At 43.2% G+C, this 26,202-nt stretch overlaps 1 protein-coding gene across 2 annotated transcripts; it reads left to right on the top strand.

The window, feature by feature from the left end:
• Positions 1-560: 560 nt before the first annotated feature.
• Positions 561-25,234, top strand: LOC136675691 (NAD-dependent protein deacylase sirtuin-6-like). Of its 2 annotated transcripts, XM_066652396.1 has the most exons (8): positions 561-728; positions 1,863-1,990; positions 13,225-13,407; positions 15,278-15,337; positions 17,374-17,469; positions 18,711-18,791; positions 22,091-22,214; positions 22,957-25,234. In XM_066652396.1, the coding sequence occupies exons 1-8, from the start codon at positions 663-665 to the stop codon at positions 23,410-23,412; spliced, it is 1,194 nt and encodes a 397-aa protein (XP_066508493.1). In that variant the 5' UTR covers positions 561-662; the 3' UTR covers positions 23,413-25,234. The 2 variants fall into 2 exon arrangements, with proteins under 2 accessions (XP_066508493.1, XP_066508494.1); XM_066652397.1 differs by lacking the exon at positions 17,374-17,469.
• The last annotated feature ends 968 nt before the right edge of the window (positions 25,235-26,202 follow it).

The raw sequence follows: 26,202 nt of genomic DNA, 5'->3' as shown, positions 1-26,202 counted from the left end.
GGTCACCGCTTAACTAACTTATTAAGATGGAATTTAGACGTCCATTGACGTTTAAAATATGTCCTTGACGGACAGACTATTTTTAGACCTTTTTTGAACGTCCAGGGACGTTCCTTGTTTACTGGGACCCTACTAAGAACCATCTATAGCACAATCTTCATCAATCTGAAGAACCCCTCCAGGAGAGGATTTGGCAATATAAGGGTTATTTATTCTGAGTTCACTTTTATGTATCAATGTTCATTAATAAAGTTGTATGATATATATTTATATCTCTCATATTCACACACACACACAACTACAACTTAAAGCCCCCCAGCCACAACACCCTAACAAAAAAACATAATATGGTCCCCCTCAGCTAAACCATGACGGGCTTGAATTGGTTAACGACAGGAATATCTGTGGAATAATCTTATTACAATTTAATGGAAATAATCGATTAAGAAACGGGTATTTCTCGGCTGTATTTTTGAATAACAAGAAACCGTTAGAGCTTTAGATGACGTATCAGTGTAGTGCACAACAGTACGCAGGTTTTGTATGACGTAACGCGGAGGACCAACACGGCCATAGCTGCTGAATAAAAAAGTCCGCGGAATTTCAAACAGAAGAGCAGAAAAGCCATCGTTTATATTCATTTTAATAGGCTGCGCCTCGTCATGTCGGTGAACTACGCCGCCGGACTCTCTCCGTACGCGGATAAAGGCATTTGTGGGCTTCCCGAGGTACAGCTGAGTTGTTTACTCGATAGCTAACCGACATTAGCTGGGTTTGTTATAGCAACTTAGAGCAGGAATGACTCAATTTTTGCTGTTTTTCTTAACGGTACACCTATTAAACTACAGTAATACAGATATGTAACAGTTCCTGTTTAATTGTTAGACAGTTACACGCGTAAAATAACGGTGGTTTTAGCTGTAAGGGCTAGCTTAGATAATGTAGTAGTAGTAGCAGCAGCAGTAGTGTGTTACGTTAAATAACACTATAATTATAGAAATCCAGCCTTGAAAATGAATTCCAGTCAGACGTGTTGTACAAATGACTGAATACTGGTTAATTCTAATAATTTTAATAAACTATTCCTGCAATATTTTTATGAAAACCAAGTTTCTCGTGCTTTGGTGGCTACTGTAAACTGAAGAAAAGCATGAAATTGTATGCACTGAAGCTTGGTACCTGAACGCACCATAGCTTTTAGGGCCTAATGATATCGAATCCTCACTGCAATGTTCCAAAATCGTGTGTAAATCATCTCACTGGAACAAAAGGGGTACAAACAGCCTAGCAATGCCCTTGACTTCAGAAGGAATGTTGAATGTGCAGGTGGCCACAAACTTTTGGCCACACAGTGTTTATCTAGAACTGAATGGTAGTTTTTAATTGAAGAATAGTGTCACTGTAGCAGAAATAAAGCAACCTGAGGATAATTGTAGGGTATGAACTGTACTTAAAAGCACCTTGTTTCTGCATCCATTATTCACTTTTATCAGCTCCTCTGACCATGTAGGTGAACGTTTGTAGTTCTGCAGTTGCCCAAGAGCCCCAAGGACCACCACAGAGTGGTGTGTTACTGTGTGTCATAGTGTACGAGTGCTTTTTGGTGGTAGTGTGGGGGTTTTGACCATTAAAAAACAGGTTTAAATGGCGCTAACAATGTATGCAGTGCAAGATGTGGACTACACTCCAAACTCCTCACAGGCTGTGACCCGAGGCAGGGATTGACCCTGTAACCCCAGGACCCGGGAGCTGTGTGGTAGCGACATCATTGATTAAGAATAAGAGACTCACCAGAGCAGCCTGTCTGCTGGTCCTTCACAGTCCTGAATTCTGCTGCTTTTAATGACCCCTGTCTTTTACAGGTATTTGATGGGCCAGGGGATGTGAAAGAGAAAGTGGCGGCCCTGGCTCAGCTGATCAGAGATTCACAGTACTTTGTGGTGCACTCAGGGGCAGGAATCAGCACTTCTGCAGGCATCCCAGACTTCAGGTAACATGCACAACCACTTTACATCACTTCACAGAAGCAGTGAGGGAGACTGAGATGGTAACACTTGTGTAATAAAGGTAAAGAAATCTACCACAGAACAGAAGGAATAAAAACACTAAAAAAAACCTAATCCGTATGATATATGGGTTGTATTTTGTATCAGAACTTACATATGATTTTAATAATGACTATTGTGTTGGATGTTAATTTGTGTTTAATTCTGTCTGATACCATGACGGGCGGCACGGTGGCGCAGCAGGTTAGTGTCGCAGTCACACAGCTCCAGGGACCTGGAGGTTGTGGGTTTGAGTCTCGCGCCGGGTTAGTCCGAGGAGTCTGTGAGGAGTGTAGTGTGTTCTCTGTGTCTGCGTGGGTTTCCTCCGGGTGACTGTCTGTGAGGAGTGTGGTGTGTTCTCCCTGTGTCTGCATGGGTTTCCTCCAGGTGAATGTCTGTGAGGAGTGTGGTGTGTTCTCCCTGTGTCTGCGTTTCATCCAGGTGCTCCCGGTCCAAAAACACACGTTTGTAGGTGGATTGGCAACTGAAAAGTGTGTGAGTGACTGACTGTGAATTTGTGTGTTGCCCTGTGAAGGACTGGCGCCCCCTCCAGGGTGTATTCCTGCCTTGCTCCCAGTGATTCCAGGTAGGCTCTGGACCCACCACGACCCTGAACTAGATAAGAGTTACAGACAATGAATGAACGATACCATGATTGCCATCCATTCCACAGATATTGTAGTGCTGCATAATTCAATACTGAAAAGTTTACTTATGTATTTAAGAGCATTTTAATGTGAAATGCTCCATTCCAGAGACATTACAGGCAGATGTATTCACAGTGCTAATGACATGGACCAGACCTCTGAAGACATATATGCCTCTGAAAGCAAGGTCATAAAAGGTTCTAACAGAAACCGCTTACGTAATGCTGATAAGATTTTTTACAACATATTTTTAAAATCCATTCATAGCAGAGACCTCTTTGAGATTCCTCTGTAGCTGCTACCGATCATATGCCTCTAGAAGATGAAGTTATAAAACTGTTTAAATACAGAAGACAGTGGCAGTGGGAAGATTCATGCACCCGTGACTAACAAGCCTCACAAGACGACATGATTCCAGGAGATTTGAGGAGGGGCAGAAGGTTGAATAAGTGAGGTTTCGTACATTATAGCCTCTAATGCAAATTCTGATCAATGATGCAACTGACAGATTTAGGGAGTAACTGCACTGCAACAGTAACCCGAGAGGATGGAGAGAGTCTGCTGATATAAATTCAGATTCAGGTTGTTGTTGTTGTTAGTGTCGGGCAGCTTTGCTCTAAACGGTGGTGTATTTCATGATAACCTGTTGTTCTTGTTTTGTTTAACTGGCTGTTAGGAGCTGAATGGTGCGCAGCAGTAGAGAATTCCAGATTTAAGGAATAGTGTGATGGCTTGGTTAAATATTATTCACCCCTCCACATTTATAGATCCCTAATGTGTCTGCAATTACATATTCACTGTAATTTTACATAAGTACATATTATTATAATAGGAATGAGCCAAAGACTTGGGCAATTTATTATTGGAGTGTAACTGTAGTAACAGGGCGATCTCACTAGAGGGAGATAGAGAGCTTTGTTTTGATTTGCACAGTTGCGAAATCCCATTTGCAAGAGCGAGGCATTGGCTATGGTCCTGTGGCTGTGGGTTCACTGTCTGTGTGCTCTCTCTGTGTCTGCACGGGTTTCCTCTGGGCGCTCTGGTTTGTTCCCAGAATCCAAGAACACACCTTGGTAGGTTCATTGGCTGTGTGAAATTGCGCACTGGTGCGTGTGACTGTGTGAATGTGAAGTGTGAGGGACTGGTGCCCTGTCCAGGGGGTGCTCTTGCCTTTAATTGTGTTATAGAGGTGCAGACCCAAGTACGAGTGCAGTGTTTACACAACCAGACTGAAGAGAAGTTTGACTCACTCAGGGCTCGGTCGTGTTTTGTTCAGCTCAGGGGTTGTTTGTTGTTGATAACTTGTGTCTTGTTTTGAGGAGCTAGTGTTTTTTTATTTCACAATTGGTGCTGAGCCCTTGTGCTTTGTATTCTGTTCTTTCAGGCACTTGACAAGCACTACTTATGTAATTTAATGTAATTCTCTGTGCTTGTGCTTCATTATGCACTTAACCTGTGACCTCCTATTGTCCTTTGTGCAGCGGAATACACAGGAAACCCTTGAGGCTGATTTATTGATGAAATTATAATTTATTCATTTATTATTATTTTTTTTATTTGTTGAGAATTTTCTAATTACACTCCACCAGAATCTCACCCACTGACCGTTCCTATAGTAATGACCTTTTCCTGCACTTCTTTGATGGTGACTACCTGACTGAAGTATTATTTCATTATGTTGTACAACATGCTACAAATCACCAGCACTGTTTGGAATGGAATTGAAGCATTAGAAAAAAAATTGCCACAGTTTTATGAAATGTGAATTACTGCGTGGGTTTCCTCCAGGTGACTGTCTGTGAGGAGTGTGGTGTGTTCTCCCTGTGTCTGCGTGGGTTTCCTCCAGGTGACTGTCTGTGAGGAGTGTGGTGTGTTCTCCCTGTGTCTGCGTGGGTTTCCTCCAGGTGACTGTCTGTGAGGAGTGTGGTGTGTTCTCCCTGTGTCTGCGTGGGTTTCCTCCAGGTGACTGTCTGTGAGGAGTGTGGTGTGTTCTCCCTGTGTCTGCGTGGGTTTCCTCCGGGTGACTGTCTGTGAGGAGTGTGGTGTGTTCTCCCTGTGTCTGCGTGGGTTTCCTCCGGGTGACTGTCTGTGAGGAGTGTGGTGTGTTCTCCCTGTGTCTGCGTGGGTTTCCTCCAGGTGACTGTCTGTGAGGAGTGTGGTGTGTTCTCCCTGTGTCTGCGTGGGTTTCCTCCAGGTGACTGTCTGTGAGGAGTGTGGTGTGTTCTCCCTGTGTCTGCGTGGGTTTCCTCCGGGTGACTGTCTGTGAGGAGTGTGGTGTGTTCTCCCTGTGTCTGCGTGGGTTTCCTCCGGGTGACTGTCTGTGAGGAGTGTGGTGTGTTCTCCCTGTGTCTGTGTGGGTTTCCTCCGGGTGACTGTCTGTGAGGAGTGTGGTGTGTTCTCCCTGTGTCTGTGTGGGTTTCCTCCGGGTGACTGTCTGTGAGGAGTGTGGTGTGTTCTCCCTGTGTCTGCGTGGGTTTCCTCCGGGTGACTGTCTGTGAGGAGTGTGGTGTGTTCTCCCTGTGTCTGCGTGGGTTTCCTCCGGGCGACTGTCTGTGAGGAGTGTGGTGTGTTCTCCCTGTGTCTGCGTGGGTTTCCTCCGGGAGACTGTCTGTGAGGAGTGTGGTGTGTTCTCCCTGTGTCTGCGTGTGTTTTCTCCGGGTTACTGTCTGTGAGGAGTGTGGTGTGTTCTCCCTGTGTCTGCGTGGGTTTCCTCCGGGTGACTGTCTGTGAGGAGTGTGGTGTGTTCTCCCTGTGTCTGCGTGGGTTTCTTCCGGGTGACTGTCTGTGAGGAGTGTGGTGTGTTCTCTCTGTGTCTGCGTGGGTTTCCTCCGGGTGACTGTCTGTGAGGAGTGTGGTGTGTTCTCCCTGTGTCTGCGTGGGTTTCTTCCGGGTGACTGTCTGTGAGGAGTGTGGTGTGTTCTCCCTGTGTCTGCGTGGGTTTCTTCCGGGTGACTGTCTGTGAGGAGTGTGGTGTGTTCTCCCTGTGTCTGCGTGGGTTTCTTCCGGGTGACTGTCTGTGAGGAGTGTGGTGTGTTCTCCCTGTGTCTGCGTGGGTTTCTTCCGGGTGACTTCCTCTCATGGTCCAAAAACGCATGTTGGTAGTGGATTGGCGACTCCAAAATGTCCATGGTGTGAATGTGTGAGTGTGTTTCACTCTGTAAAGGACTGGTGCCCCCTTCAGGGTGTGTTTACACCATGTGTCCAGTGATTCAGTGTAACCTCCGGACCCACCGCGACCTCAACTGACAATGAATGAATGATCAATACGTTATGTTGCTTTTCCTTCGAATGACAACTTAGAGTCACTTAATCTTATAAATCATCATTTGGCCTAAAATATAGTGTTTTATTTAATTTGAGATGCAGCATCAAATGCTGAAAAGAGAGTATCGTATCAGATATTTATAGTTTTTACAGATGTTTTAAAAGATAATATTATTCTTGTACAAACAGTGGTCTGCTATACCACTAATATATATAGGGGAACAGACACTTACATTTCCAAAGAGATATTCTGTTTAATACAAAAAAAAAAAGTTTAAATTGTAAATAAATCAAAACCAAATGTATGTTTTAGGCAACAGTTATATTTACTTTGGCTTTGTTTAAAAATGAAATATCTTATATTTAGAGGTATTTGAACATGGAGGTAGAAGTGCACTATGCCGAGGGCTCGTGATTGAGGTCTGGTGACATGAGCACAGATGTTTTTACAAACTAACACTGCTCTTGTCCACTTTTTCCATGGATCAGAGAGGCTCTATTGTTTTTTGCCGCTTGCAGCTTTCTTTCAGCAGGAAAAAATATAATGTTCCCGTACTGTGCAGGTTGTTTATTTCTCTAACAGAATCTGCATTTTCAGTAAAGTATGTTTATTTATATATATATATATATGTAGGGGTGTGTGTGTGTGTTTAGCACTTATTTGCTTTGGGTATTTAAAAAAACGCTAATAATATTTGACTGAGAGTCTCTTTGCAAATGTGAAAGTGCTCTGCCCACATTTGTATAATCTTTGTTAACGGTGGCTCTGCTGTTCCGTTGGTGCCTGATGTCCATTAAAGCTTGTTTACAGATCTCAGATGAATGGAATAGTGGGACGTGTCTAAATGTACTTCTCAATTCCGCCCACCTTTATTTCTCCCTGTTGTGTGTGTATAGCACGTGCTTCGCAGTCAGAACCAGAGAGAGACGATAATCCATTATAGCTTCATATTTCTATTCAAGGCAGGCATTCCTTTATCATACGAGAAGCTGTGTCAGAAGACTGTGAGTCAATAGAGAGAGTGATGCTGAGAAAGGCTGCACCTTTTGCCTCCAGTGTTTTTTCCATTAATGTTTCCTAGGAGCAACAACTGTCAAATCGAGGCGTCCTTGTGTGACAGAGGATAGCAGGCTGCACCTGTGACAGGTGTGAGTGCGCACACAATTATTGTACATACACATACAGCTTTAAAACACACACACACACACACACAGATTCCCACCGACAGAAAGCATCCTAAGGCAAACTGTAGACACAGTCAGAAAAGCCACCTCAGATATCACACACTTCTTTTCAGATAAATATACACTACACTAGAGTCAGGCACTGGCAACAATGTCAAGACACACTACGTAACACGATACTGGCGTCACAATATGATGTAATGAGTCAGAAAAACACAACGTTTTAAGCAAGACATTTCTGTAGTTTATAAGATTTTGAGGTTGAGGTTTTATCAATGTTTTTAAATGCGAAGAGACCACAAATAAAGGTTTGTTCACATTGGTCTTCTCATATGTTTCACAAGAATTATTGTTATTGTATTTAAAGTGGATATAATATACCTATTTTGTACAAGTTTTCATAGTAATCAATATTGATTTTAAGATATTTAGTGTATTGTATGCCGATATGGGGATTTTTTAAAATTTATTTCTTTTAGAGTCATTTAGCATCTGAATTTAATACTGAAATACGATGAAAAACCATTACAAACACTCACTCAAGCTCTCTCTCTCTCTCTCTCTCTCTCTCACTCTCTCTCTTGCTCAGAGACACTTAATCCCGCTCTCTCTCTCGCTCTCACTCTCTCTCTTTCTCTCCCTCACTCACTCTCTCGCTCTCGCTTGCTCAGAAACGCTTTATCCCGCCGTCTTCCTCGCTCTTCAAAACAAACCCGGTGCTGCTGTAATTAACTCCCCTCTAGAAATCATTCATGTGGAACCAGCAGTAAATTTTGATAAAAATATAATATAACTATAACTAATTTACTTAAAAGATAACATTAAAATGTACAGAAATGTACAAAAACCGAAGAAAAGGCTTGTCCTGTGACATCCCACGATAAAAAGAATTTGTTTTGCTTTAATCCAAAGTGTATTTGCTTTAATTACAAAAAGATAAAATTATCAGTTATCAATGTCTGTATCGGCTACTCCAAGGAGCTAATTATCGGTTATCTATGTCTGTATCGGCTACTCCAAGGAGCTAATTATCGGTTATCAATGTCGGTATCGGCTACTCCAAGGAGCTAATTATCGGTTATCAATGTCGGTATGGGCTACTCCAAGGAGCTAATTATCGGTTATCAATGTCTGTATCGGCTACTCCAAGGAGCTAATTATCGGTTATCAATGTCTGTATCGGCTACTCCAAGGAGCTAATTATCGGTTATCAATGTCTGTATCGGCTACTCCAAGGAGCTAATTATCGGTTATCAATGTCGGTATCGGCTACTCCAAGGAGCTAATTATCGGTTATCAATGTCGGTATCGGCTACTCCAAGGAGCTAATTATCGGTTATCAATGTCTGTATCGGCTACTCCAAGGAGCTAATTATCGGTTATCAATGTCTGTATCGGCTACTCCAAGGAGCTAATTATCGGTTATCAATGTCGGTATCGGCTACTCCAAGGAGCTAATTATCGGTTATCAATGTCTGTATCGGCTACTCCAAGGAGCAAATTATCGGTTATCAATGTCGGTATCGGCTACTCCAAGGAGCTAATTATCGGTTATCAATGTCGGTATCGGCTACTCCAAGGAGCTAATTATCGGTTATCAATGTCTGTATCGGCTACTCCAAGGAGCTAATTATCGGTTATCAATGTCGGTATCGGCTACTCCAAGGAGCTAATTATCGGTTATCAATGTCGTTATCGGCTACTCCAAGGAGCTAATTATCGGTTATCAATGTCGGTATCGGCTACTCCAAGGAGCTAATTATCGGTTATCAATGTCGGTATCGGCTACTCCAAGGAGCTAATTATCGGTTATCAATGTCGGTATCGGCTACTCCAAGGAGCTAATTATCGGTTATCAATGTCGGTATCGGCTACTCCAAGGAGCTAATTATCGGTTATCAATGTCTGTATCGGCTACTCCAAGGAGCTAATTATCGGTTATCAATGTCGGTATCGGCTACTCCAAGGAGCTAATTATCGGTTATCAATGTCGGTATCGGCTACTCCAAGGAGCTAATTATCGGTTATCAATGTCGGTATCGGCTACTCCAAGGAGCTAATTATCGGTTATCAATGTCGGTATCGGCTACTCCAAGGAGCTAATTATCGGTTATCAATGTCTGTATCGGCTACTCCAAGGAGCTAATTATCGGTTATCAATGTCTGTATCGGCTACTCCAAGGAGCTAATTATCGGTTATCAATGTCTGTATCGGCTACTCCAAGGAGCTAATTATCGGTTATCAATGTCGGTATCGGCTACTCCAAGGAGCTAATTATCGGTTATCAATGTCTGTATCGGCTACTCCAAGGAGCAAATTATCGGTTATCAATGTCGGTATCGGCTACTCCAAGGAGCTAATTATCGGTTATCAATGTCGGTATCGGCTACTCCAAGGAGCTAATTATCGGTTATCAATGTCTGTATCGGCTACTCCAAGGAGCTAATTATCGGTTATCAATGTCGGTATCGGCTACTCCAAGGAGCTAATTATCGGTTATCAATGTCGTTATCGGCTACTCCAAGGAGCTAATTATCGGTTATCAATGTCGGTATCGGCTACTCCAAGGAGCTAATTATCGGTTATCAATGTCGGTATCGGCTACTCCAAGGAGCTAATTATCGGTTATCAATGTCGGTATCGGCTACTCCAAGGAGCTAATTATCGGTTATCAATGTCTGTATCGGCTACTCCAAGGAGCTAATTATCGGTTATCAATGTCGGTATCGGCTACTCCAAGGAGCTAATTATCGGTTATCAATGTCGGTATCGGCTACTCCAAGGAGCTAATTATCGGTTATCAATGTCGGTATCGGCTACTCCAAGGAGCTAATTATCGGTTATCAATGTCGGTATCGGCTACTCCAAGGAGCTAATTATCGGTTATCAATGTCGGTATCGGCTACTCCAAGGAGCTAATTATCGGTTATCAATGTCGGTATCGGCTACTCCAAGGAGCTAATTATCGGTTATCAATGTCTGTATCGGCTACTCCAAGGAGCTAATTATCGGTTATCAATGTCGGTATCGGCTACTCCAAGGAGCTAATTATCGGTTATCAATGTCGGTATCGGCTACTCCAAGGAGCTAATTATCGGTTATCAATGTCGGTATCGGCTACTCCAAGGAGCTAATTATCGGTTATCAATGTCTGTATCGGCTACTCCAAGGAGCTAATTATCGGTTATCAATGTCGGTATCGGCTACTCCAAGGAGCTAATTATCGGTTATCAATGTCGGTATCGGCTACTCCAAGGAGCTAATTATCGGTTATCAATGTCGGTATCGGCTACTCCAAGGAGCTAATTATCGGTTATCAATGTCGGTATCGGCTACTCCAAGGAGCTAATTATCGGTTATCAATGTCGGTATCGGCTACTCCAAGGAGCTAATTATCGGTTATCAATGTCGGTATCGGCTACTCCAAGGAGCTAATTATCGGTTATCAATGTCGGTATCGGCTACTCCAAGGAGCTAATTATCGGTTATCAATGTCTGTATCGGCTACTCCAAGGAGCTAATTATCGGTTATCAATGTCGGTATCGGCTACTCCAAGGAGCTAATCATCGATTATCAATGTCGGTATCGGCTACTCCAAGGAGCTAATTATCGGTTATCAATGTCGGTATCGGCTACTCCAAGGAGCTAATTATCGGTTATCAATGTCTGTATCGGCTACTCCAAGGAGCTAATCATCGATTATCAATGTCTGTATCGGCTACTCCAAGGAGCTAATTATCGGTTATCAATGTCTGTATCGGCTACTCCAAGGAGCTAATCATCGATTATCAATGTCTGTATCGGCTACTCCAAGGAGCTAATTATCGGTTATCAATGTCGGTATCGGCTACTCCAAGGAGCTAATTATCGGTTATCAATGTCTGTATCGGCTACTCCAAGGAGCTAATCATCGATTATCAATGACCCAAAAATGCATCCCTAATAATAATCAAGATAATCAGTATTGGGGCCTGGCCCCAGATTTATTTTATTATTATTTTATTTTATCTTTTTAAATAAATGTATGTTATTGATAAGCCAATGCCCCACTCCATCCTTGTTCAGTCTTTCTCTCTCTCTCTCTCTCTCTCTCTCTCTCTCTCTCACACACACACATACATACACAGACCCAGAATCAATCCTAAGGCAAATGCTCAGTGCCTGTACGCACTGCACACATTTAAATACTGCTTCCTCATTCTCTACACTCTAGTTGCATTTGCTAAGTCTAAGAAACAGCTATCGCTGGAAGCCCTGTGGTAGAAGAACTGTTGCATAAAGGTATATGTGTTATTAAGTAAGTAAGTAAAACTATTTATACAGCATTTTCCACAGACACAAGCCACAAAGTTCTTTACAAAGACAAGAAAAAATGTTTATTAACTGTGAACTAGACGAGTTTAGCCATTTTCCATGTAATATCTCGGCGTGTGATGTATTACAGTTGCAGCTGCTGATTGTCCTTTTCTGAAAGAGCAGTTATTTATTACTGTATCCCGGGTTACAGGTTTGTGTACCTATGTGTGGGATAGAAAGGGAATATGTGATAAAAACACTCTCATATCTCCTCTGATTGGATGCCCTCCCCTGACTCGGCCGCTCCTTCTTTATGAAAATGGAGCAATCTTCCCCTCTGCTCGTGCTGAGGAACTACATCAGGACTCAACTGGGTAGTTTAAGGATGCTGTAACTACTGCTGGTAAATGTCTACTCTTTAATCAAATCCCAACAGCTGGCTACAGCCCCCCTCTCGCCTTCCTTCTGCGACTCTCTGTCGTTTTTTCATTTTCCGTCTTTCTCTCTCTCTCTTCTGCCTGTAGTCACTGAATCTGAAAGCTATTTACCTGTCTTTCTCCTCTTGTTCCTCCAGGAGCTCAGATCAGGAACCAGTCTGTAGTCCTGCCATTTCTGTGGCCAAAAATGCAAGGGTGCTCAAGAGGGGCGAATTCCAAGTAGCACGTCTGCCAAAGTGTATTATTTAGGGCCACATCTTCTCAAAGACTTCTTGGAAAGCCAGTGACCCGGGCCAGATTTGCTAAGACCTCTAGAAAAGGGTCACTGCATTTTTTATAGTTGCTCTAGCCACTATAATATCCGGCAGAATGGTGCTGGAGGACAAGAACTGGGAAAACTTTGACGGTAGTGGACTGATCGTTTCTTGTAGGAGTACACAAATATAAAAATGTGTTTTACTCGTATTAATGCTCATTTTTTAAAGGTAATTACATGGTACAGATGGTGGTACAGATGGTGAACAGATACCTGTATGGTACCTTATTTTCTTCCTTTTTCATTGTCAGTAAATGCTTTACCAGTACAGGGCTGCGGTGGGTCCGGTACCCACCCGGCAGGAAGGCACCCTGGACGCACCCTGGAGGGGGCGCCAGTCCTTCGCAGGGAGACACACACTCACAAGTTCACCATGAACACTTTTGAGTCACCAATCCACCTACCAACATGTGTTTTTGGACTGTTGGAGGAAACCGGAGCACCCGGAGGAAACCCACGCAGACACAGGGAGAACACATCACACTCCTCAAAGACAGTCACCCGGAGGAAACCCACGCAGACACAGGGAGAACACACCACACTCCTCACAGACAGTCACCCGGAGGAAACCCACGCAGACACAGGGAGAACACACCACACTCAAACCCGTAACTTCCAGGTCCCTGGAGCTGTGTGACTGCGACACCACCTGTTTTGCCACCGTGCCGCCCTAAGGTGCATCAGGTCAATGAATGTTTAGTGCAACATGGAGAACTGTTCTCTGTTTACACTATTTTTAGGTTTTGATTTGGATCTAAATCAGGTTTCTTCTGTTCACATTCCTTTTATAAAACAGTCTATACCTTCCGTTTGTTTGAGCTGCATTGGGTTTTTAAAAAGCCACCAGATAAACTCCATGTTCTTTTTCCAGCACATGTGGCAATATTTGACTTGGGTTTGCTCCTCAGATTTCCTGTCATTCGTCCAGGTGGAATAAGTCACGGCCAAACTCCGGTTACGTAATTACAGAGGAAATGAGCTTTTACATCTTTCTAGCTCAGAAATGTGTGTGTGTTTTTTTTTTTTTTTCAGAGGTCCTAAAGGCGTGTGGACAATGGAGGAGAAGGGTGAGACCCCTCACTTTGACACCACGTTCGAGGAGGCTAAGCCCAGTCTGACTCACATGGCTCTGCTGCAGCTGCAGAGAGCTGGCTACCTTAAATACCTCATCAGCCAAAACGTGGACGGCCTGCACCTGCGCTCGGGCTTCCCCAGGTAAACAGCTGCATGGGTAAAAGAATGTGGACATCTGTCGCTCCTGCATTTCTTCCGACATCGTGTGATGATCATTAGGGCTGGGCGATATCGCTAAAAACGTATGTCTCGATACACTTATCTGATATCTAAAGAAAACCTTAACAAAGTAATGGTTAAAATATCAGTATTTATTTGTAACACCAAAACACAGCACACTGCATATTTAAGTAGTAATTATTTAAATGAATATCTAAGTACAGGGGGTCCTCGACTTACGACGTTAGCCGCGTAACCGTGTATTCTTCCCCGCGCCGCGCACACCAAACACGAAGTTCACGTTACGACGTTTACGACGCAAAACCACTTAAGTCCAAACAAGGCTTTATACAGTAAATGGGAGATGTGTCGTAACCTCGAAACATCGTAACTCGGGACTGACGTAACCCGAGGACCTCCTGTAATATCTTTTAAAATATAATAAACGTAAGATAATTGCACACAAAACATTTGTTTCCGACATAAAAACACTTGTGTCAGCTGTACTTACATAAATAAACATAAGCATAAAGCTGTGAAAAGATGTGCCTGAGACTTGAGCTAAATTGTATGCCACTCCAGGTGTTATTTCTTGCCACTTTTCCTTTATTTGTCAAATGTGACAAATCTTGAAAACGAAGCAGCCGGAGTTGCTTGCTTTCCTCCAGCTTTTCCCCATCTGTCCGCCTTTGTGGCATTTCCCATTCAACTTTTTGAGATGGTGAAATAACTTCATCATGCACCTACCTTTCATTGCGATGTTTTTACGGCATAATTTGCACAAAACAGTACTCTGCTGTCATCCTTCCCCAAAACAAATCATTTCCACCCAGTCGACACATGCGCGTTCATATTTTGGAATTAAATCTCCAACTAGCTTTGTTTTTCCTCCATTGTCGACTCCATTATCAGTCATCACTGAGCGCGGGCTGATGGCGGGCGATTTCCTACCCTCCTTGAAAAGTTACATAGTGCAGTTTCTGCAGTGCTGAGCCCGGAGGCTCTGATCTCCCTATTACAGCTCACTGGATCAAGCTCTGCTGGAGGTCAGGTGACTCTTATTAAGTAGGTTTATGAGCTGCTTTGCTCAAGTTGTTTTAAGGAAGGGATAAAGTGTTTTATTTTATTCTTCAGTGTGTATTTAGAGGGCTCCTCACTTGTGATGTTAATAATAAGAATGTGTTTATATTCTCGGACATAACCCATTATGATTGGACTGTTTTAGTCTCTTCTGCTGAAAATGACGAACTTTTTATTTGGTTATTCGTAGTTGAAAGTTTGAAAAGCTTATACAGGGGGTCCTCGACTTACGACGTCGCGTCATAAACCGATTTTCGGTGTAAGTCGGAACATACAAGCCGCGTAACCGTGTATTCTTCCGCCGCACACACCAAACACGAAGTTCTCGTTACGACGTTTACGACACAAAATCACTTAAGTCAAAACAAGGCTTTATACAGTAAATGGGAGATTGTCGTAACCACGAAACATCGTAACTAGGGACTGACGTACCCCAAGGACCTCCTGTACTTGATTTAAAGATTTTATTTCTCTTCCCAGCTTGTTGTTAATGGCAGCGAGTGCCTTTCTCTGATTGAACATCTTGGTTATAATTTTGCTTTTAATGAACAGACAAAGTCGTAGTGTCCTGTGTGGCAGAGGTGGAGGAAGCGTGGAGTTTAATTGTACACGTTAACATGTTAAATGTGCTAAGATGATTGACGTCAGACCCACGTCTGAGTAAAAGCCATCAGCTGCTTGTTGTTGAGTGCTGAGTAATCTGTATGTCTCCTGAATCATTTATGATTTATTTGAGTGTCACTCACTCTCTTCTCATCTGTCTGTTTTTCAGGGATCGCTTGTCAGAGCTTCATGGCAACATGTTTGTCGAAGAATGCGAGAAATGTGGCAAGTGCGTGTTTCTGCCATTTTCTAATTCGCACTCATTGGCCATTGTGTTTCTCTTCATACAGATCTCTCTCCCTCTCTTTCTCCCTCTCTCTCTCTTTCTGTCTCTGTCTCTCTTTCTCCCTCTCTCTTTCTCTCTCTCTTTCTCTTTCTTTCTCCCTCTCTCTCCCTCTCTCTCTTTTTCTCTCTCTTTCTCTCTCTCTCTTTCTCTCTCCTTCTCTTTCTCCCTCTTTCTCTTTCTCTCTTTCTTTCTCCCTCTCTTTCTCTCTCTTTCTTTCTCTCATTCTCTCTTTCTTTCTCTCTCTTTTTCTCTCTCTCTTTCTCTTTCTTTCTCTCTCTCTCTCTGCATGTCTGCACTCCTGGGTGAATCTCTCTTGCTGTTTGTTTCTCTGTGTCTCTTTGTTGTCTTTCTGCCATCGCTCCTCTTCTCCCACATGTCTTCACTCTTTTACACCATTTCCTGGAAGTGAAATTCACTGAAGCAAAGGAAAAAAGCCCTTGCTTGATATTCATAACATCTTTCTGAGAACAGCTGCCAAAAAAAACAGCACTTAGAACATTCAGTAATGCTTTAGTAGCAAAGTCAGTTTCATATTTTTTCAGCATTTTATTGATCCTTATTCATCAGATCTGCACATGATCAGATCCATAATTGTAAAAATAACAGACATTATAGTTTTACACACACACACACACACACACACACATCCAGAGTAGCAGGCAGCGGTTGCAGGATCCTGGTGGGCAGTTTGGGGTTAGGTTCCTTTCTCAAGGACACCTCAGCTGTGGATTGAGGGAGGAGACAGTGCTATTCCTTTATTCCCCTATATTTTCCTGATGGTCATGGGCTCTGAATCAGTGAGCGGTCCTGAGCCCACTTCTAAATCCATTAGGCCATGGCTGCCTCTTATCAACACGTAACTGATGAAGGTGAAACAGAATTAAAGCATGACGATGAAATAAACGCTGAAAGGGACCAGGACTAACATTGATTGCAATCAACCAAAATGCAGAATTGCAACTTGCATTTTGTTCAATCAAGTCTCGTTTAAATAACGTGACTCAGCCTTTTCCAACACGAATATAATTAACTCCAAATATCAGTCCACACTCAGTGACGCTTGCTGGAGGACTGGTTTATTAAAATGAATAGAATTAATGCAGTTAAAGCAACTTTCATTATCAATTTTCAAATATGGAATATTTATTTAAACCATAATTTTTGTGCAATAAGTGATTAATGAGAGGAACTATAGAATATGATCATTTCAAAGAAGCTTCAGGTATCGATCAGAGGAAGATGGGATCCTCTTTTTTGGTCTTGGTTCCTTTCAAGGTTTCTTCCACTTGTTTCCGAGGGAGTTTTTCCAGCCACTGTCACCTCTACGTCTCTCACTTTGGGCGAATTCACTAAAGCTGCTTTGTGAAAACCGCAGATGCATGTTATTGCAAATTATTGCTAATAATTTAATAAACTTCAGAATTGCGTTTTAACATTTTGACAATGTTTTGAAAAGTTTAAGTTACTTTAGTGCATTGTTTGTCCCTGGCTCTAATTGGAGCCCAAATAGTCGTATCACAGCTCAAACAGAAGGCACGGTCCAAGCCCCGGTCCCTCTCGAGTGCTCATAGGGCTTTTAAAGCCTTGCTCAGGGCGCAGGGGCTGTCGCACAAGGGGGGGATGACGTGTCTTGTTTATAGCCCCTGGCCCCTGGTGGCCAGCTTTGTTCCAAACCAGGAGCGCTGGAAGTTTGCCTGCCGGCAACACTTCAAGGCATTAACCAGAGCCTCATGGTTGTACACAATGTGCTACCACCACCACCACCACCTCCTCAGGGGGCTGCACGACACGACTAATTACAACATCTAAGCGTCTTTCATACAGGTTTACTAGGATGGAGGGGAGAGAAAATGGGTTCATCCCTAAAGTGAAATTTCCCAAGGTCTGATTCTGTATAATTTCACAACAGTCTCTTTGAATGTCCACCGAAAGATTAGAAGCGATTGTTGTGAGATTTGTGGAATGATTTATTTCCGCAGGCAGTATGTGCGTGACACTGTAATTGGGGTGATGGGTCTGAAGCCCACCGGCCGATTCTGCGAAGTTACTCGGTCCAGAGGACTCCGAGCCTGCAGGTGTGTGTTTGACTGTTGGTCAGTTAATATTGGTAAATATTTGACCTCGCACTGCTTTGATGAGTTTACAGTTCTTGGTAGTAAGAGTTTAGGGTTCAGATCTCACTTTTACGATGCCATTTTAAACACTTTTTTAAATGAACACTAGGTGAGATTTGGAATTTTTGCTTCTGGGGCTTCTACTGTTGTAATTCATTATTACTGTACTGAAATCAGTGGGGATGGGGAGGGGGTGTGGTTTCCTGTGTGCACAGTACACAGTGCAGTTTCTGCTGTGCAGCATCACAGTTATTTTGAAGCTGTAATTTTTAGGTAAAATATTATGCAGTGTTCCTTTAAAATATAAATAAAAATATATTGGGTTTAAACAATATTTTTTTATATATATTTTGAGATTACACTGGCAATATTTTGATACTAAAATGTCATTTTTGCAGCAAGTGTACTAATCTGCAGGGAAATATTATTGCTTTATTAGTTCAACCTTCACTAAAATTAAATCAAAATTTTCCATGTCCTACATTTTAAAACCTAAAAACTTCTGCCTTCTTGTGTAGTGGTAATACTATCTTTTACTGGGAACTATCAATTTCTTCTTATAATTATTCATTCATTAATTCATTCATTATCTGTAAGCGCTTATCCAATTCAAAGTCACGGTGGGTCCAGAGCCTACCTGGAATCATTGGGCGCAAGGCGGGAATACACCCTGTAGGGGGCGCCAGTCCTTCACAGGGCAACACACACTCACACCTACGGACACTTTTGAGTCACCAATCCACTTACCAACGTGTGTTTTTGGACTGTGGGAGGAAACCGGAGCACCCGCAGGAAACCCACGCAGACACAGAGAGAACACACCACACTCCTCACAGACAGTCACCCGGAGGAAACCCATGCAGACACAGAGAGAACACACCTCACTTCTCACAGAATCGAACCCACAACCTCCAGGTCCCTGCAGCTGTGTGACTGCGACACTAACCTGCTGCACCACCGTGCCGCCCCTTCTTATAATTATCCTTTACTTATTGACATATTGTCACATTTAATAATTCAGTACTGTGTACTACGATTTTTATTCTCAGTAAACTTGTATATGCATTCACTCAGCATAGCAGCTAAACATGTCATTTGACCAAGTGCAGGGAATTGTTTGCATGTGGCTGTATGCGCAGTTGTGTGTGTGTGTGTATGCATGTGTAGAATATATCTGATTTGTTGTACTTGCTCTTTCACAGAGGGAAGCTGATCAGCACAATCCTGGACTGGGAGGACTCTCTGCCTGACAGGGATCTGAGCAGAGCTGATGAGGCGAGCAGGTGTGTATCAGGGGAGCGAGAGTAAAAGGGAGAGAGAGAGAGAGAGAGAGACAGGGACAGGCAGACAGACAGGGTGGGAGCTCAGTCGTCAGGTGGCGAGATACAAGGCCGTTCCGCTTATCAGATTGTGTTCCAGCCGATGCAGCCTATGGTCACAGACCTTTACTTTCACACTTTAAAGCCCACAGCTGTCTCACATAACCACACGCACACATGGATAAATCCACAATGTGCCGTACCGTGACCACAAAGCCCTGATTAATATATGATAACAGCACAAAAGATAAGGGAAGATTATATTTCTCAGAAGGGGAAATATTTTACAGAATAAGAGCTGTGGCACTGAACTGGGAGTTAATAATAATTTTCATATACCATAGCTAGTGGGTTTAGGGTTAATAATCGACTACCTTGGTGCCCCACGTATTTTATATAAATAACTAGGTGAGAATGTTGAAATATACAAAGCTAGAAAAAAGGTAATTCTGCAGAATCAAAACAGGTTGGACCCTTTCATAGTTTTTCTCTCTTTGATACCTGGGTCTCATGGGTTAACTGAAACTCTTATCTCTCTTTTCTGCTTTTCCTGGAAGTCCCTGGTTGTCCAGAAGATGAATACTAATATCCGTCTCATTCTGCCACTCGTTAAGTCATGTGATCTTACTTCATATGTCATCAGCTGACATTTTTGGCTAGCTAATAATATTGGTCAGACTCTGCTTTAGATATAACTGAATAAAGGAGTACTAGGTAGTATGTTTACATTAAAATGAAAAACGTTGTTGCTTCTCTGGGCTCAGCACTGCAGAAAATGCACTGTGTAACTTTTGGAGGAGGGTAGGATACCACCCCACTCCCTTGATTTCAGGAGAATGCGGAAAAGAGAACTACACTCAGCAAATGCAGGGGGCGACCAAGAGCAAAGATACCAAATCTTACCGAGAGGTCCTTTAACAAATATGTACAGGAGGTCCTCGGGTTACGTCAGTCCTGAGTTACAATGTTTCGTGGTTACGACACATCTCCCATTTACTTTATAAAGCCTTGTTTTGAATTACGTGGTTTTGCGTCGTAAACGTCATAACGTGAACTTCGTGTTTGGTGTGCGCGGCGGAAGAATACACGGTTACGCGGCTCAGGCCCGAGGAGGATAGGTGTTAGGATACGATAAGAGCTTACAGTATTTTATTTACGTACAGTATGTACGTATGTTCCGACTTACACCAAAAATCGGTTTAAGACGCGATGTAGGAACAGATCAACGTCGTAAGTCGAGGACCCCCTGTATTTAGTGTCTGTATTTTGCTGCTTTAGCCTCATAGCATTAGCATCTAATGTAGACAAGCAAATGAAGCTTATATTCTACCAGCTGACATCTCGTAAACATGAGCTGTAAAGTTATCTCTAGTAGACTTACGGTTTGTAAAATCTGATGGTGTATGACATACTGTAATCAATAAAACAGACTAAACTTCGACAATTCATGCTTAGTTATGGATGCTACTTTGTGATTTAACTTTGTTCACTTTTGTAGCAAAAGGAATAGGAGATATTTTATTTTACTTTTCCCAAACTGTTTCTGTAACATTCTGAATAAAGTGGAGGTAGCTCTGGGCTCTGCGTGGTTTATGTAGTGCACACACACGTATATATATCATGGCAAAGTTCTCCTGGCTGCTTTAGGGCTAAGTCTGTGAAATCATGCACCACAGACACATTTGCACATAGATGGAAAAGGCCAGTGCACAATCCTTTCAGCACGGTGTCCTCAGCCCTGTCACGCTTCCTGGATTCGCTTTGTGCCGTCTCAGGACGCCTACATGCGATGATGCCCAGTGACAGCGAGGATGCCACAAGGCTCAGCACGTAATAGCTTCTGACCTCTATTTCAGGAGCTTGGTGAGTGCCCTGTCAGGTGACTCGGCGCGCTGGGCCTCGGCACTCATGCAGTGAAATCGGTTTCCGTCCTTGAAGCATCGGACTGTGTGTTATCTTTCCTCGGTACTTGATGAGGGATTGTTTGGAAAGACTACTTTTAAAACTGAATTCTGACTCTCAGGCAGTGGAAAGGACTTGTTTTGTGGAGATCGCAGACCACTAATGTGCAGAGCTGTCTGTTCATCAGTGGAGTCATTTACGGGAATCAGAGAGTGTAGCTAACGATGGCCATAGTGGAGACACCCTGGCTCTTTTAAAGTAAACAGTGTTATGTTTGACAACCACATGAGGGAAACCATTTATGAAGCATAATGGAGACAATTTGTTTTCTACTTTTTTAAATGTACGTTAGTGGGGGTGACAGACGCTGTGTCCGAAATGGCTCCTCATTCACTATTCTCCATATGACTCATTATAAAGTGCACTATTATACTGTATTCAAGAGGGTAGTTGTCACGATTCGAGGAGGGCGGACTGACGGAGACGGGCGCACACGCTAAAAAACACAGTACTTTTAATTAAACAAAAGATATAACAAAATAAAGACAGGCAACTACGGAAACAACAAGGCATATGAAATGAAACGAGGAAAACAACAGAGACAAACAGACCGAACTAAGGAAAAAGACACGGAAACACTGGAGGCGAAACAACAAGACTTGGATGACTAGGAATGAGAATGACACAAACCGACAGGACTAGGAAACAAAATAACTAGACTTGGAGTGGGAAAGAAACAAAACGAATGACCGATACAAGGAAGTGACACAAGGGAACTTAAATACATGAACAGACTAGACACACCTGAAACAGATAACGAGGATTAAGGACAAGGGCGGAGACATGGACAATAACAGACAGAGCCATGTGCAGAGAGAGCACATGGCGGGGAAAACAGACACGACAGGACGAGGGCGTGACAGTAGTGAATGATTTTGGACACTAATCATGCAGGTTTTTACCAAACAAAGCAGTGCATTATGGGTATTTGGTATCCACTAGTGTCAGTTAGTGTACATGGGTTGTACACTAATTTTGCAGTGCATTGTGGGATAGTTTGAGTGCACTGAAAATTCTGCACTAGGTTTTCGGACACTCGTACAAAATGGCGGAACCCAGAAACAGTGCACTATGTAGTGAATAAGGTGCAGTGTTAGTAGCAGGAATAAGAACTGAGGTAGAAGATTAAATTGTTAGGCACAAGGCAGGAACACACACTGTACCAGGCAACAGTCATTATGACATCACACACTCACACCTCATGTGAATTGTTTACCTCTTGAATAGATTTGTATTGTTGATATCTGAATTTTTAAGATTTGATCATTTGTGTGTGTGTGTGTGTGTGTGTGTGTGTATAGGCGAGCTGACCTGGCCCTAACCTTGGGCACATCGCTACAAATTAAGCCCAGTGGCGATCTCCCTCTTCTGACCAAACGAACCGAAGGCAAGGTAGTGATAGTCAATCTGCAGCCAACTAAACATGTAAGTTATGGTACACACACACACAGTAAACAGCCGCTTTGTTTGATTCTCACTCTATCTACCACACACACACCCCAATCCTATATTAAGAGACATCCATACACTGCATCTGCACAACAGCCATGTGACGTCAACAAGCATCAGCCTTCTTTAGTCTGCTGTCAGCAGGTGAGCTGCACTGACACAAACACATTCACAGTCGATCAAAACCCAAACATATTAAGAAGCTCTAAAGCTGTATCGCTAAAAGAGTTTTAGTTAGTTACCCCCTTACAGTTACTTAATGCTTTATATCATTTTTCCCCCTGAGCTCCTCACGTTTCGCCAAGCCATTGAGCTTTTAATCCTATTACAGCTGTGGGCCATGGCAGCTGTCTTGTGTTTGTTGCTCAAATTGGATTTCCTGTTGACTAATCTCATCTGAAATGTAGACATTTTACAACTACAGGACTTGTCACATTGTGTTTGAGGACGCTGCTTTGTGTAGATTACTGCAAAATAAAATGTGGCAATCCATTTAAAGCGCTGCATGTGGAAACTACACACGTGGCTTTGTCGTACGTAAATAGGACTCGCTGATTCGACGTCTGCTTTTAACAGAGCGCCGTATTCCAGCGGTAGGTCAAAAATAATAACGCTGTTTACGAAAGAAGTGAATTCCCAGCAGGATCCTTCTTAGTGTTTGAGATTGTTTTTCGGTACCATTTAATCAAACGTTGAATGTGACCTTCCACTGTTGCAGGACAAGCATGCCCACCTGCGCATCCATGGCTACGTGGACGAGGTCATGTGTCAGCTGATGAAGCTGTTGGGGTTGGAGATTCCAGAGTGGGCGGGGCCAACACTGTGCGAAAGCTCTGGAGGTGACGCAGACGTTTTACCTTACGGTGCTTGGAAGAAAGAAGTGAAGATAGAGCTGAAGATTGAAGAGAAGAAAGACCTTGGGGTGAGGAAGAAAAGGCGGACGGAGGACAGAAACGAGGAGGTTAATGATCAGGGAGGTGTCAAAAAAGAGGAAGAAGAGAATCCAAAGGCATGCGAGGAGGAGCTTCTGATTGACAGTGGGTCTGAGCCTATCGCAACACAGAATGTTAGTGCCTCCTCCCAGAATGCTCTCTGTTCCTCATCACTGGACGTTACGGACGCAGGAAAGCCTTGTGAAGCTAAAAAGCCACGGGGTGACCTTCCTGACTCCTAAAGTTGGCCACTGTTGGAAGTAGCATCAACATCTCAGGCAGACACTTTGAACCTCACAGATCTAGTCGTACTGTACTTGCCATAGACAGTGAGTAGGTCTTTGTCTGTTGTCTAGTTGAAGTTCTAAAGTCGTGCTCTGAAGCTGTGCACAGCGGTGGGTGAATGATTGAACATTTACACAACACCCTTTATATATTTAGTTGTAATTTTTGTACAAAACACTACTGCCTCATTTAAAAAGGTGTTGGACGAACTGATTTCAATTCATTTTTTAAACATTTACAGAAGTCAACATTTTATGATCGAGCAAGAGCGGAAAACGAAGTAATAATTAGGTTAATGGCTTAAAGCATTGATGTCCTGTCAGCTGCACAATACGGCCAAGTTTTACAGACACCAGCTTGCTCATTCATTCATTCATTCATTCATTATCTGTAACCCTTATCCAGTTCAGGGTCGCGGTGGGTCCAGAACTTACCTGGAATCATTGGGCGCAAGGCGGGAACACACCCTGGAGGGGGCGCCAGTCCTTCACGGGGCACCAGCTTGCTCATTTTTATTTTATTTATTAACGGTATCTGTATTTAGATTTTCTTCCAAGCCTCTCCTCTTCTAATAGATGTTAGATTTGATTGCATTCAGCCTCAGTGAGGAGTCATGAACCTTATGCCGCTTTTCCACTGCATGGTACCTACTCGAGTGTACTTCGCTCTACTCACTTTCTGGTACTTGGTACCCCTTTCATTTTCCATTACCACCCCTTCCCTTCCCGGAAATGTAACTGAAGACATTGCGTATCACCTGTTGGGAACAGTGGGCTTTGGAAACAAACACGACGGAAAAGTTAAGCATTGTTTACTCATTGTGTATGTTGTTGTTTTTTTGGGACAACATAGCACCACGCATCAGTACCGTTTTTTTGTCTTTCTTTGTTTCACGGTGCAGCTCTCATTATTACGTCAGCCAATAATACAAGGAGCATTTGAACCTCTTCAAAAGACCACGGTGTAATTTTACCAGCTCTGTACTTTATTGAGAGTCCTATAAAAACAGATCTCTGGCCAATCAGCGCTCGGCTAGGTTTACATGTCACGTTTCGGCACACTTGGAACCACGAGTGAGCAGGTAAAGTACCCGGTTCCAGGTACACTGAGTAACAATTAACAAAAACAAAACGCTGAGGCGAGTTGAGGAGCACAGGGCAGGTACCATCCAGTGGATCTACAATTCATGTAGTGACTCACTGTCTATGATACAGTCTGAAAGGTGTAATGTGACACGTATCATAAAGGTAATGTGATAGAGCCCACCCCTGGTGTACAGTGCTGTAGAATGTCAGTTCCTTGTGCAGATTGATATGACATCTACCACAGGAAGGAGTACTCAGATACTAATGAACTGCACTGACAGTATGCTACTAGTACAGCGCATGATTCATAAGTTTGGGTCATTTCAATACGAATGAAATATCAACACAGCATTATTCTTGAGTTTACATCCTGATCATTTATATTTGGGTTGATGTCATTTTTTATTCATGTGGAAAACATTGTGTAAAGTTCGTGTGTCCCTTTTTCAGTGTGTCAGGGATGTGCAGAAGTGGTTGGGGAATGATGTAGGAAACAAACTGTTGGTAACGACTGCATGAAAGAGCTGTTGAACAATCTACAGGAGTCAGAAGGCAACATGAGAGACTGTCTTTTGTGATTTTCTCAGCTATACACACAGTGCAGGCAGGTCATAAACAACATTCATTCATTCATTATCTGTAACCCTTATCCAGTTCAGGGTCGCGGTGGGTCCAGAGTCTACCTGGAATCATTGGGCACAAGGCGGGAATACACCCTGGAGGGGGCGCCAGTCCTTCACAGGGCAACACACACACATTCACTCACACACTCACACCTACGGACACTTTTGAGTCGCCAATCCACCTACCAACGTGTGTTTTTGGACTGTGGGAGGAAACCGGAGCACCCGGAGGAAACCCACACAGACACGGGGAGAACACACCACACTCCTCACAGACAGTCACCCGGAGGAAACCCACACAGACACAGGGAGAACACACCACACTCCTCACAGACAGTCACCCGGAGGAAACCCACACAGACACTAACTGCAACACTAACCTGCTGCACCACCGTGCCCCCCATGAATAACATTGATACACTGTAAAGTATGACAATCAAATTCCTTTATTCATTTCTTTATATATATTTTACATATTACAGACAGCAAAAAGTGGAGAGATGTGTGCATGAATTTCTTGGAAAGCAACATGCAGGCGAGAAAAAAAACAAAACAAAGAACAAATGCAGGCTGAATTGTGCTGGAATGGCAGGCAAACACAGTTTAATCGAGCTGAGGTAAGGCAACACTGCCTTATCAGCAGCTGCAAAGCTGTGGCTTTGTACCCCACAGCTGCAAGGATTTCCAGCATGTGCCCCTGGGACAGCCGGACCTGGTTCTGAAGTGGTCTTGAAGCTCCGGCGGGCAGTAAACAGGCAGATTGGTCAAAAGAAAAATAGTGTTTCTCGTTCCTGTCTGGCTGACTGGCGTGTTTTTGGATTAAAGCCATGGACTGGTTGGAATCCTGCTCTCTCATATACCAGTCTCCTAGACGTTGGGGTGATGGCATGATTACTTCTTGGAGAAAGTGATTTCAGGCTCTCAGGAGGAGCTGGGAGATTGCTGTTATGTGACTGAAAGGGGGGCAGAAAAGCTGTTTTCCAAACGTTCTCTGGGAGAATTCATCATGAGAGAGCTTTTCCACTCGGAGCACTTCAAC

This window comes from Hoplias malabaricus, chromosome X1, assembly GCF_029633855.1.
Source record: "Hoplias malabaricus isolate fHopMal1 chromosome X1, fHopMal1.hap1, whole genome shotgun sequence".
NCBI lineage: Eukaryota > Metazoa > Chordata > Actinopteri > Characiformes > Erythrinidae > Hoplias > Hoplias malabaricus.
The sequence above is the reverse complement of the archived record's forward strand: the minus strand, read 5'-3'. Positions and strand labels throughout refer to the sequence as shown.

Excerpts from the sequence above, each read along its gene's own strand:
- LOC136675691 (XM_066652396.1), top strand. The coding sequence starts at position 663 with ATGTCGGTGAACTACGCCGCCGGACTCTCTCCGTACGCGGATAAAGGC. Across the intron at positions 13,408-15,277 it reads CTGCGCTCGGGCTTCCCCAG|GGATCGCTTGTCAGAGCTTC; the intron begins GTAAACAGCTGC and ends TCTGTTTTTCAG. Across the intron at positions 15,338-17,373 it reads GAATGCGAGAAATGTGGCAA|GCAGTATGTGCGTGACACTG; the intron begins GTGCGTGTTTCT and ends TTATTTCCGCAG.